The 14373-nt window shown below is 39.3% G+C and overlaps 1 protein-coding gene across 1 annotated transcript; it reads right to left on the bottom strand.

Annotated features, from left to right (window-relative positions):
• Positions 1-363: 363 nt before the first annotated feature.
• LOC131217079 (AP2-like ethylene-responsive transcription factor At1g16060) lies at positions 364-9022 on the bottom strand. Its single transcript, XM_058211822.1, has 8 exons — positions 8623-9022; positions 8172-8254; positions 8031-8039; positions 7689-7777; positions 7119-7192; positions 6076-6126; positions 5060-5136; positions 364-1382 (listed from the first exon to the last, which is right to left on the bottom strand). Exons 1-8 carry the CDS (start codon positions 8799-8801, stop codon positions 880-882), a joined length of 1065 nt encoding a protein of 354 aa, XP_058067805.1. The 5' UTR covers positions 8802-9022; the 3' UTR covers positions 364-879.
• Positions 9023-14373: the final 5351 nt, after the last annotated feature.

Here is a 14373-nt window from a genome sequence, read left to right as displayed (position 1 = left end):
TAACAGGTTGAATCTCAAATAAACATCATGGCAGGCCTTAGGAAGGTTTCAACGGTAGGCATCACTCTACTCACTCTTTTCTGTGGAGGGTCTACTCAAGCTTTTGATCTGCCTCATTCTTTGTCTCATGCCCTAAAATGATCTCTTTAAATGGATGGACGGTTTGGATATAACAAATACATCATAGTGGGGCCCACATAACTTGGTGACGTCACTTCAGTAGCAGGTCTCGCTACTCAACCTGTCAGTATCTAATCCGCATAAGCGTTGATGCTGAAGGTTTGGGTCGCTGTTAAGTTACTTTCAAGATGGTCCAAAAATCATTTCTTCAGTACAAACAGGTAAAACAGAAATCCTGAAATCAGTTAAAACAAAAACTCATTTATCTTCAAATGCTGCTTGGATGCCATTTTCTTTAGTAAATCCAGAACGTCCATCTGGCGAACCTTGCAGTGTCTGGGGGACCACGCAAGAAAAACCATAGAGTTTATTCAATCTGATTTCCATTTTTTCACCAGAGGCAATTCGCTGTGGGACCCACCATTTGAATGGTCCAGATTTACTGAGTGTACGGTAACATCCACTATAATCACATCCCTGTCCATACCACATTATGAAAAAAGAATAAAAATAAAAATAACGATTGCGATATTTCTTCTATTATGAAAATTCCAATAATTTTTAAAAAAAAAAAAAAAAAAAAAAACCCACCATCTTAAACCCTTAAACCGCCACGTGTCCGTTATTTGAAAATAAATTAGAATAATGATGAATCTTTATAGTCTATCTACATCAGACCGATCACAACCGTCCAAAAAGAATCTCCCCTTCTCGTCGCTTCCCTCGTATTCACACCGCTCAAATAATCGCCGATCTTTTTCACTCCACCTCCAGCTCGCACTCGAACATCGGCGGTGCGAAGGAGTTCAGATCGCCGAAGATGACGTCATCCCCTTCCCCGTTGTACTGGCACTCGAAGTAGGTCTGTATGTCTTCCGGGAAGCTGCAGCGCCGCGGGTTGTCAGATTCCGGCGGTGTCGACGGGCAGTCTGCGGCCGACGTCATCTCCAGCATCTCCTTGAACTTGGATGACTGCAGCAGGAGCCCCAGCGCCGATGAAGCCGCAGCGCCACCGGCCGGGCGTGGCGGGGGCGCCGCGTCGGCGGCGCCGGCTTGGCGTTGGCGGAGGAACCCCAGACCTAGGTCGGCGCTGGGGCTAGGGTTAGGGTTTGCGGGGTCGGAGCTAGCGTTAGGGTTAGGGTTTTGGGGGTTGGGACGTAGCCATTTGATGTAACGGCTGAGATCGAAGTTCGTAACGGCGTTAAGTCCACGGTACTCGATCGCGGCCATGTCGTACGCGGTAGCTGCTTCTTCCTGGGTGGCTGTGGAAATAAAACCAAACGTTGAGGTTATTTTCGTAAATTTAAAGAGAAACTTTGATACTCTGGCAGACTGTGATGGATGATACGCAGGCACTTAGAAAGTACTAATAAATTGCTTACAAATAATCAAATCAAACCGTCCAAATTACGGTACCCAATATAGATGTATCGTGAACAAAAAATGGAGCTTATTTGATTATCTGACTAACGGATTGGTAGACATTTATTGGACCGTGAAAGATGAAAATCATCCGTTGGTCTTATTTCAACAACATGCAACGAATGATTTGAGTTTATGTATGCCACGTGTACCATCTCCGAGTGCCTGCATATAAGCACCATTCACCGCCCGAGTATCATATATACAACAATGCGCATGCTCCTGTCTGTGTGTTTAGCATTTTCCCTTGCATGTAATCAAGACCGTCCATCTAGTGGCCCATTGTGTACAGGGGCATGTCCTGAAAACGGAAAGTGATTGGACAATCCTGACCATTTAATCAGTGGACAATCAGATTCTAACCTCCAAGTCATGGACACTTGTTCGTTGAATTGTGACCGTTGGCTAATTTTCACATCCCACATTAGACTTTCACTAACATTCCGGCTAGAACCGCAGATCATTGCGATTGTCCATTAATGGCCCATCTAAAGTGGGGCCCACTATCCAGACAGTTTGATTGGGTTCCATGCATGCGTCAGGGTTAATTTACATGTGCATTCCTATAAAACACATAGATGGGCCTGGTGTATGCATAATAAAAGTGCAATTATTATAAAGTCAGCTGTAACAGTAAATATTTAGGTTTGGTTTGTCAATCATAAGTGTTAGATCATTATATTCATACACATTATTATTTAAATTTAAATTTAAAATATTATTAGATAATAATAAAATATTAAATATTACACTTTTCCTTTATATTATTATTGAAATCAATAATCTAAATTGCCCATTAATGAAATGACTACATCGGAGATATGTGGGGCTCACTATAACATTTGCATGGCATCCAACCATTTATGCACCCTCGTTAGGGGTATACATGAACAGAGTTAGCTCGGTTAGCTTGCTCAACTTGGTTTGAAGCTGAGTTCGAGTCGAGTCAAGCTGATTTTTTGAGCTCAAAAATAAATTTGAGCACCCCAGCTAGACTCGACTCGGATCAAACCAGTTCAATGACACGGTTACTTTGATATTGATGTTACTCACTAAATATTTGATGAAATTACTCAACCAAGTGTGGCAGGTGGCAGGAAAGGTATGTATACGAAACAAATGCTATTTTTTTCTTAATTTTTATGCTGCTTAGAAAGTCTTTGACAACATATTTGTAAAATCACTATTGTTGTTTACATATAATGAAATTTTAAAGGTGTAATTCATGTGTTTATGAAAATGCTGCACAAGCTAATTCAGTTCGAACTAGCCCCAGCTGCTAACTGAACTGAATTGAGCCGATCCAAGTTCAACTTAGGGTCAACTAGTAGCCAAGCCAAGCCGAGCAGAGTCGAGCTCTGTCGTACACCCCTAAACCCCACATGTTAGGGGAAGATTTCAAATCCAACTTGGTCCATAACTCAGGTGGCCACACTGGAGGGAATGTGGGGTCCACCGTGTTGTATATATGCCATCCACCCAGTCACTAGGTGGACCCCACTGAGCTAAAGTGGATATTAAATAGACATCATAGGTGGGGCCCACACTGCTCGTATGGTACTTTGTTTCTGACAGGGGCAGATGGATTATGTTGTCCATACTCGACGAAATGGAAAAGGCTCCCACGCTGATCGCGACCGTAGAGTTCGGAAGTCAATTGAATGGGGTGAGAAATTCGGTGGAGGGTTGGAAATATTATTGTAGATTTTAAAAAACCGTTGAGTTTGGTACTCCCCCCAACTACTGAATTGATGGATTCCCTTTGTTTTTTGTCGCGATTGACTGAAATGTCAATGCTCCGACATGCACCTCCTGGAAAGTGTGTGGGACATCTAAGTGTTTCATAAGGTGGGCCCCACCATTGTGATGATCACGTGGACTGCATGATATAAACCGTTGGATCCGTGGGCGTTTGGTGGGCCCCGTGACCCACTTTGTGAAACCATTTGGGCAATTGATTGGACGGTCAGAAACAGATGATCGGTGCAATTTTAGGGCTGTGGGCCCCACAAGACGTGACCATTGATTGGACTTAATGGTCATGCGCATCTAATGTAGGTAAGAGTTAGGTTGTCCACTACTTGTTACTTGCTAATTTATTTCAGCATAAAACTGTCATCACGAAGTGGTCAGTCATCTGGAAACGGATCGGCTACGCACCCTGCCACTAGCCAATGGCTATTGGTCGGTTCTCTGTGGGCCCCACCAGGATGTAAGTGTTTCATCCCTGCCGTCCACACATTCTTCCAGATCATTTTATGGTACGATCCCAAAAATGAGGTTGATTGAAATCTCAAGTGGACCGCACAGTGTTGATTGAACGCTCACCATTAAAAACTTCTTGGGGGGCCATAATATTTTTGAATCAAGCTGATATATATTTTTTCCCTTCATCCAAGTCTGTATGACCTAATCAAAAGATTAGTAGTTGTCAAATAACCATTACAGTGGGCCCAGGAGGTTTTTAACGGTGGAGGTTCAATCAAAACTGTTTTCCTATGGTGTGGTCCACCTGATATTTAGACATACCTCATTTTTCGGATAAAGCCCTAAAATTATCTTTTAAAATGGATGGACGGCGTAGATAAAACACATACATCATGGCCGGGTCCTCGTTGCACCAACCACTAGCCAAACTGGTTGGCACCGGCACTGTGATATTCTGACACGTGTCACACTGTGAATAGCTTAGAAAATCGGTTCGGGTGAAATGAGTTGAATGGACGCGGATTAGATAGCGACAGGTTGAGCAGCCAGACTGGCTATTGAAGTGACGTCACCAAGTTTTTGAACTTATCAGATATCATTTTAGTGAATGATACAAAGTATGAGTCAAATACAAAGCTCGAGGGAACCTCACCACAGAAAACAATAGAGAGAGTTACGCCCACCATTAATAATTTCCTAGGGTCGCAAAAGTTTTCGATCAAGCTGAAATTTGTTTTTCTCCTTTCTTTCATGTGTCTTAACTTATAAATAGGTTAGATCTCAGATAAAGATCAAGCTGAAATTTATTTTTTTTCCATTCTTTCATTTGTGTCTTAATTTATAAACAGGTGGGTCTCAGATAAACATCATAGTGGACCTTAGGAAGGTTTCAACGGTGGAGGTCCCTCTCCCCACTGTTTTCTGTGGTGGGGTCCACTCCAGATTTGGATCTAACTTATTCTTTGTCTCATGCCTTAAAATGTTCTATAAAAATGAATGGACGGTGTAGACACAACACATACATCATGGTGGGCCCCACAGAACCTGTCAGTATGCGTCCGAGTTGAATGGCTTTCACGGTACGTCTCAACTAAAATGACTTAGTTTTCATTTGTGTAGTTGATAGTCATATTTTGGTAAGCGAGCGCTGGAGCTATGGCCCAGTGTTTTCGTCGCATCCATCACCGTCCAATGGCTGGTTAGAAGATGATGTTATATAGAGCCACTAATTGGAGGGTTAGGATGGTCCAGATAGCCGTACGTGAATGTCACATGCGATGATGATAAGAGAGAGGGAAAGATAGTGTACCATAAGTTCCAAGGTAGAGGTATTTGTTGCCGAATACTCTTCCAATTCGAGCTTCCCATCTTCCATTGTGATGATGTCTGCAAAGATAAAAGAAAAGATTAAAACAGTGAAATCTCAAGACGGTGGGACCTTATCGAAAATCAAGGGTCAGTGTCTCCTCTCTACTTTTCCTGCTGGTGTGGCCCACCTGAGTTATGAACTGACCTGATTTTTTGACCCACTACCAAACGAGAAATGGTTCACAAGATGGTCCGAGTGGAAGTTATTAAAACAACACAGTGGGGCCCGCAACAATAGCTTGCATTATAACATTCTGAAAATGGGGCCCACAAAATTTATTTGGTCCCTAGGAAGTTAATACTTCCACGGTAATGGAATATTCAAAAATTAAGTCGATCCAACTATCAGGTGAGCCACATCATAGACAACATGAAAAACCAAAAAAAATAAATCAACAGGTTGATATGAGTTGCTCCGATATTGCTTAGCACTATAAGATATAAGTGCTGGTAGTTGCATTGGAGCACTTAAGACATTTCAATTCATCGATCCAGACTGTTCATTAGGCCCAAGGCACATATCATGAGATACCATACAAATGGAAATCAGATTGGAGAAATATTAACCGTTTGATCAATGGACTTTAGCATTGATGGTCAAGATCATTTACACAAAATAGGTTTAATTGACAATCTGATACATCTATTTGTTAGGGACCATCATGGATTGCTTATGATTCTAAAATAATCACTTTTATTAGGTAATCATAACCGTCCCATCCATGGCTTGGAAAAAGGAAGTCTATAAAAAGAAGGCCTCATCAACGATGGATTAAACCATCTGATCGCTGTAATATTTTCTGGGTATCTTTTGAAAAGTTCTCTGGACACAATGGACGGTTCAGATGGATCGATTGGACTGTCCAAGTGAACCGATGCAACTAGGAGCACTATAATTTACATTTCTCTTGAGAGCACCGGATATTTACATCTATATATTATTAATTTATTAATTACCTTGCAACACCTCTGTATTTAGAGACTCCACGAGAAAATCCGCTGCTTTTCCTGCAATTAAAATCCATAAAAATAAATAAATATAAAATCATTTTAATGAGAAGGTCTCAAGTCCAACCGGTTGGACCACACGCTACAGTCCAACTTGAGAAAAACTATTAAACTGTTAAATACATCTGACATCCAATCCTTCCAATAGATTGACCCCAGCATGAGAATCTCCCAATTTTAAAATTAGCACCATAAATTCACCAAGTGGGCCAGACTGTAGAGAACAATATCTAACTATAGGTAATAGAAAAATATAATTCTGATCCACTTCATTAGTATTGATGGCTGAATTTGGAAGAAGGTGATCTTCATGGTCGGTCCAACCTATTGGACGGTTGGATGATGCATCCAGTTAATATCTTGAATTTATCAACCGGGTGGATCTTAACTTCTGGTCCAACTGACCGGACTTGAGACATTCTCAATTTAATTAGTCTTTTTTTTTTCTCTTTTATATTAATCAAAGGCTTAAGCTACAGTGACAGTTCACCACCACCATTTAAAAAAAGGGATGCACAGTTTCCGTGCATCCTCATCGTACGCTTACCACATGGCACACGTGTATGATCTGAACCATGCATCCCGTGGGCCCACCATTTATTAGCCACTAACAAAAAAGGTTGACATGATCGGAGACTATCCTAACCATCTAATAAATGAACCTTCTTTTTTCTCATTGAATGGGAGTCGTTGCTTGTTATCGTCCCCACTATTCGACTTAACAGAATGAACTTTCACATCTGACCCATGTTTGCCATGTGTCACCCCATCTCCCTTTTAAATGGTGGTGACCCGTCCACCCAAACGGCGAACATGTATGGAAATCAATACCATTTAAATCGTGGTCCCATTGTGAATGAAGTACAGCCTTAAATCACACTAACCATTTGATCTTAAACCGTCCATTTAATAGCCCTCCAATTGGGTGGTCAGGATCACTCAATCACTGTAATTTTTGGCCCATATCTTCTCTTTAATAAAAATCACATTACCTTCTCAAAGATCCTATGTATTCTTCTTTGGACTGTCCATCCATTTCTTTCAGTTCTTCGCTGTAAGTCGTTAACTACATTACAAATGATAAAATAAAATCAGTAAGGAGCACCGAATTCAATACACGTACGGATCACGGATTGTTGGTGCGCACATTATCTCCTACCATTTTATGAACATTGGTGGGAATTAATAACCATTTCAAGAAAAAATAAAAACTGAATTTTCAAATGTTTGTTTTGACATGCGTGTTGAGATTCCCACCAACGGTTGTTTGATGATGGGCGCACGGAAAAACAAAATTGTTGGTGTGCACATTATCTCCCACACCATTCCAAGACCGTTGGTGAGAATCTAGAAGCATTTCAAGAAAAACAGAATTTTCAAATATTTGTTTTGGAATTTGTATTGAGATTCACAACCCAAAAAAAAAGAAAAAAACTGAATTTTCTGATGTCCATTTTAAAATGTGCGTTCGGATTCCCACCAAAAGTTACTCTTTGGTAGGAGATTTGTGCGCACCTAAAAAAAAAAATCAGAGAAAGAAAGAAAAAAGGAAGAATGGTTACAGGAAAGTTGAGGATGGTGTCTTGGCCCCAGTACTTCAATGCTGCCAAGTCATATGCATGTGCAGCTGCTTCTTCATCGTCATAAGCACCTATTAAAAAAAACACCCAAAAGAAGAAGAAATCTCAATTTAAATAAAATCTAATAGTAAGACAGCCAAACAAGCACAAATCTCAATGCTACTATATCCTCTTAGAAAAACCCAAAAGCAATTTCTTTATATTTTGAGATTTTCTTTTTTTTTTTAAATTTAAGATTCTTTTTGGGTTTTCTCCTGCAATATTTTTAAGTTTGAATTTAAATAAAAAAAATTCAAATAAATAAAGAATACCAATCAAACTCACCTAAATAGACTGTACTCCATTTGATTTCCATTTCCAAACATCACCCAATGAAAAAGAAATTAAAAAAGAAAATTAGGAAAAAATCATTAAATAAAATTAAAATGAAAAATAAAAAAAAAAGAGAAAGAAAATTCAATGAACCTTGTCTTCCTTTCTTATTTTGGGATTCATTCCAGCAGTTCTTATCCCAGAGATGAGCTTCATATCGACCAGTCCATCGATGCCTGAAGGATTCATACACGACCGAACAGATTAAAAATAAATAAAAAATCATGATCACGTGACAGTGTTAGATGTATACTAGTGTGGCCCACCTTCAGGTGATGTAAATTACCCAAAAAATCTCCCCCATCAGAAGATCCTAACCGTTGGATCACTGACATGGGAGATATTAGGACATTGGTCCCACCTGCAACATTGCTAGGTGGAAAGAACGTGACCATGATAACAACAGTGTATAAACAATAAAAAGAGAAATCAGTGGTCACGTGACTTCTGATTCGATGCATGGAAGAATCATACACAAAAGGGCCACGAGATAAAATGAACTGAAAATGGAAAAGATAAGAAAATTCGATGGTCACGTGAGGACCTCGTGACACCCCGGAAAATGGAGCTGCGTTGAGGGGGAGAGTCTCTGGGGACGCTTTTCCTCGTTCGTTTCATTTTCGTTGTGGTAGTCGTAGTAAGATTGCTGTTGTTGTTGTTGTTGCCATTGCTGTTGTTGTTGGTGTTCTTCTGCTGTTGTTGTTGTTGTGAAATCTTCGCCATTAGTCTTCACCAGAGAGAGAGAGAGAGAGAGAGAGAGAGAGAGAGAGAGAGATGACTTGGTCTTTGAAGGAGAGGAGTTATAAAGGAAAAGGGAAGGGGCGGCAAAGCTGGGATTTGGAAGGGAGTGGTTTGGCAAATCTGAAGGTGGGCCGGCTATGGGCGTCTCTAAGCGGCTTCTGCTTTCGTCTCCTCTCCCTGTCGTTTCTTTCTCCCTTTCAATAAAGAGACTCTTATGTCTTTGTGGATTGAGTGGAAAATGGGCGTACTACCTTATGTCCTAATACTTGGAGGACACAGCTAAAAACTCCTCTTTTTTTAATGCTTTATTACCATTGTTGGAAAAAAAAAATAGTTCGATTTCACTTATATATATATATATATATATATAGAGAGTCATGCTCCCCTGCACACCTACGCACGTGCGCACCTTTGCACACGTGCCATGAGTATCTAATCTGAACGGTCCATGTGATGCGGAATCCCATAAAACCCCATGTGACAAATTTTCACCCCAATCTAATATTCTGGGAGGCCATAGCAAAGAGAAATGCAAATCAAGGAAGGAAACTGTTTTCATTTTTAATGGCCCATCAAAGTTTTAGATCAAAGTAAAACTTAGGCCCTGGGGGTTTCAGGAGGTGCTTCTTCACATGAACGGTTCAGATTTCGGATCCACATCACGTATGATGGGTTCTCAAAAAAGTTCGTACGTTCACAGGTGAGCATTTCCCTATATATATATATGAAACAAGGTATTTTATGATAGTTGGACATTACTTACATTTGGGATTGAATTCCTCCTTTGAGAAAAATACCGTTTCATGTGAAATTAACATTAGGTAAAAATTAGAATTATAATCAATTGACTAGATTTCACAATTGATGCTTGTTCACTTGTATTTATATGCAACTAGGGTGTTATGTATAAAGGGTGTATATGATAGACCGTGTGGATAAAATACACGTGTTAATGTGGGACCACATGTATTCCATTTTGAATTCTACTAGAAATATGATTATTTCTCATGTTAGGATTAAAAGATCAAATACTTAGATTAATTTAATTCTTCTTATCATTTCTAAACACTGGATAGAATTTATAAAACCAAACATAATTCCACTATGTTCTAACTTGAACCTTAAGAAATCATATTTTTTCAAATAATGTTTTTTTTTTATACGATTATTGTAACACGATTCTTAAGAGGTGAAATGATCATTATGGTGCGGTTGGATCCTTTTATTTTTAATTTTCTAAAAGTGGAGTCTAGCCCATGTGCTCTATCTATACAACAAGTGCACACCATCACGATAAAAAGGCGAACAAAAATTAGATGGATCTAATCATCATGTGGACATTCATTGATAAATAATGTGGAAATGTTTAAAATGATATTTTTGTGAAGAAACTTCATATATAGTTCAAAAATTGGAATATTTGAATTGACTTCACATAGGTCGAGTTGACTTAAAGACTTAATTGAACTCAATATTTAATTATTATAAATTGAAAAACTACGGTGGCTAATAAATCCTAATAAGAATAATAATTTAAGTGACTCGGTTTGAGTTATATAGTGCCTAGTTGATTGAACTATCTAGTCAAGTCAGGCTTAATACTGAGTTTTCCAGATACCCAACTAAAAAATTCACCAAGTTGACTTAGTGTAATAGCCCGACCCTCTAATACTCCAGTATTAGATGTCCTCTAGTGTTAATGTAGGTAGAGTTGGGCTCGAGATAACTCAATTCGGCGAACTCAACTCGTTCGACCCATTCAGACTCAACTCGATTTGAATCGAGTGGGTGAGTCAATCCAAACCGAGTAGACTTTGTCCAATCCACCCAGTAACTCGACTCGACTTGACCCCAAATCTAACTTGGTACTAACTTGACTCGATCCGAAACCCGGCTTGTACACATATATACCCTAGATTTGACGTGTTAGATATGAGATGCCGAGTAGCAGATGGAGAGGTTGTATTTCTAGTAGGTGGACCTAGGTTTTAAGTTGTGATTTCAGCCCGTGGATACCCACTGCACCCGACCCGACACAGTGCCAACTTGACCCGATTCAATCCTTGTGACCGGGTATTTGGTTTGGATTAGTACAGGCCAAACCCAGACTCGGATCCGATCAGGCATGTTGGGCTCCGTATCGAGTTAGGTCAAGTTCGAGTCAGGTTTATTTCAAAACTAAATCGAGTCGGGACAACCCATACTCGGTCTGACTCGACTTGATGCCCAACTCTAACCATAGGAGTTTGGGTTAAAATAGGAAGCTACATGTGCTTGCACCCATCTGTACTTGAAGACCTAGAAATTCATGGGTCAAAGCCTGACTTAGAAGCCTGTAGCTCAGTCAAACCCCGTGCCCCAACTAGATGAACCGCATTAGATCACCGGTGGGACTCGAACTCCCCGAATCCCCCGCCTGCTAGTTCGGATGTCTGATCCAATAGGATCTATCAAACAAACATCAAATTGATTATTCAGTTGAAAGTTAGCCTGTAAATACATTTGATCAAACTTCAGTGCTGGTCAGTCGAATCGTCATTCAACCCCACTAACTTAAAACTAGAGCTTAAACCGCCAAACGCTCTGATTCAGATGGCTTTGGTGTCTGACCGGGAGTTGATGCTCCATTTCAATGAATAAGTGGCTTGGTATGAGTAAATGGTCAGCATGAGAACTAGACCCATAAGGCCCTCGAGGATATGAACTAGGCTAATTCGAGGCTACTCTGGCCCCTATCAGATCAACAAACTTAAGTAGCACATAAATATGGCAGATTTGATATCTATCGGTCTTACCGGCCAATCATTGATTCATGTCGGTCCGACTGAAAGCTGTTGTTGGTCCGACCGATAGCCTCCAGATTTTAAAAACACTCGCAATTTTCAAGTGGGGCTTCAAAAGGGCTTTTGCCCATTTCTTTCATTTTCCATGTTTGGGAGATGGGGAGAGAGCTTGAGAGAGTGGAAAAGTGAGTGAGATGGAGCGAGGGAGAGAGTGTGAGCTCGGGGATCAGGTGCAGATCGTCACACCCAACTGTTCTTTGTCGAATCCGATTCATTCTCGTTGTTTCACATCTTCCCCAGCCGTAAAATCTGTTGATAAGTGATGTAAATAGTCTTCCCTTAGTGCATGTGTGTCTTTCTCCTATTTTTAACATCCTTATAGCTGTTAGGGTTGGAAAACCTTTCATTTCCATCCATTTTTAGCGTTTTTTATGTTAGGATTTGTTCATTGTTAGGTTCGTGGTCTCCACAAGCAATTTATGTAGCCCATTCTCGTTCGTGGGCCATGATCGAGGTCAATTTCATGTGAGCTCAATCGAATTAGGGCTTGATCAAATCGGGTTAGGTAAAACCCTTAAACTCTTATTTAAAGTTTAATTAGGTTAGAATCTAGGTTATTAACGATGTATTACCGTTGAATTAGGATTTTAAGCTACTTTTCTCAAGTTCTCTCTATCGAGGTTACGTCAGAGCCAAGAATCTCTAATTCTAAGGTGAGATTTAACCTTCAAGCTTTCCTTTAACATTTTTAGTATTGCAATAGTCTCAACATTTGATAATCATGCTATAACCCTATTAATATATCACTCATACGTTAAATTTAGGATGAATTGCTAAAATCTATGAATGCTTAGTTCCCTATTAGAATCTATGACATGTTTAGAATCTTGGATATGACCACGTAACATGATTAATGTAATGCTTAAGTTAAATCACACACATACACTTTTTAATACATTCAAATGTTCTTAAATTAGTCCCTTACCTCGTAGGATTTACGTGGACATATAATTACGGTATGCTTTAGTGTAATCCATCCATATGGCATGCTATGACGTTTGGAATCACGATTATGGGTTGACCTAGGTGCTCGGGTTGCCATGCTTGTGATTCATATAATTTTTGCATATATGAGATTACACATTAATCTATTGGTCATCCCATGTTTTGATCAAATTATATTTGCTTGTAGACTTACCATCTTGGTGTATCATTATGCCTTTTTGGTTTTATTTGGGTGGATCATTTGTACATTATTGGCTTGCCTAGTTGACTTTTGTTGGGAAAAACCCGTTAGTAGATTCATATCTTGGGATGGTAAGGCCTACTTGTTGAATTACGGTTGGCCTCTAATTGAGATCGATTTTGCATAAATGGATTGTTTGTGAATTGGAATAATAAAGGTTGAATTAATCATGCATCCATTACACGCGGGCGTTATCGGGTGTCTGACAGACTATTAAAAAAGGCAATGTACTGTTCGAACGAATCTTTGAGCTAGGTCAACTGGTTGACAGACAGTCTCTTTTTACAAGAATAGGTTGACTATTTGAAAGACCTATTCCCTTTTCCATTGAATGGGTTGATTGTTTGAAAGGTGCATTCTTGCTCCGGCTGGATGTACAACCCCAAATCGAAGAATATGTGCAGGCACCCATGCATTTAAACAAGATGCAATATTGCCTGGTTAGAGTTGGATCAAGGATGGTTGGATGATCGCAATAGGAGATCGTATACGTAGTAGGCTGAGCGAAGCTCGAGCCGTTATATATATATATATATATATATATATATATATATATATATATATATATATATATATATATATATATATATATATATATATATCTTTCTCTTAATATTGACATTTTATGTTTCACTTCATTTATGGTTTGTATAAATCCCGTGGCACTATTTTGATTATATACTTAGGTTATTTGCTCTATTACTTATGCTTTATTTATCATGTTCTCTCTTTGATATTCACTGGATTTGAAATGCATTATTCTAATTTATTTGTATATATGATGAATGTTAATCTGACTAAGTATCCATGTGGGAGTTTTTTTTCTTACGCGCGGCATTCCTAAATGATTGTTGGTTTTTGCACACCTTGAGCATCAAACTCAGGTGTTTGAAATTGAGGCGTTGTCACCATCGGCTCCAATGGACCTGACCCTTATGCGTTTAACACCTCAGAATTTAAGACCTAAGTCATTATACTCGGGTGTTGTGTTTTTGGGGCGTTGCAATCAGTAAGTTTAGAATTCGAGAAAAGGCACTGTTATCGAGTGCCTAATGAACTATTTAAAAAGGTAATGTATTGTTCGAATTAATGAATCTTTCAGCTAGGTCAACTGGTTGAAAGACTTAGTCTCTTTTTACGAGAATAGGTTGATTATTTGAAAGACTTATTCCCTTTTGCATTGAATGGGCTGACTGTTTGAAATGTTCATTCTTGATTCGGCTGGATGTACATCCCCAGATCGAAGAATATGTGCATGAACTCATGCATTTAAACAAGATGCAGTATCGCCTGGTTAAAGTTGGATCAATGATAGTTGGATGATCGCAATAGGAGATCAGAGTGGGCTGAGTGAAGCTCGAGCCATTAGTTTCTTTTTTTCTTTTTTCTTTTTTTGGCTTTCTCTTAATGTTGACATTTTGTGTTTGGCTTTATGGTTTGTGTAAATCATGTGGCACTATTTTGATTCTGTACTTGGGTTATTTGCCCTATTGCTTATGCTTTATTTATCTAGTTCTCTATTTGA

Source organism: Magnolia sinica, chromosome 10 (assembly GCF_029962835.1).
Source record: "Magnolia sinica isolate HGM2019 chromosome 10, MsV1, whole genome shotgun sequence".
NCBI classification, from domain to species: domain Eukaryota; kingdom Viridiplantae; phylum Streptophyta; class Magnoliopsida; order Magnoliales; family Magnoliaceae; genus Magnolia; species Magnolia sinica.
Note: the sequence above shows the minus strand (reverse complement) of the source record. Positions and strands in the feature narration are given on the sequence as shown.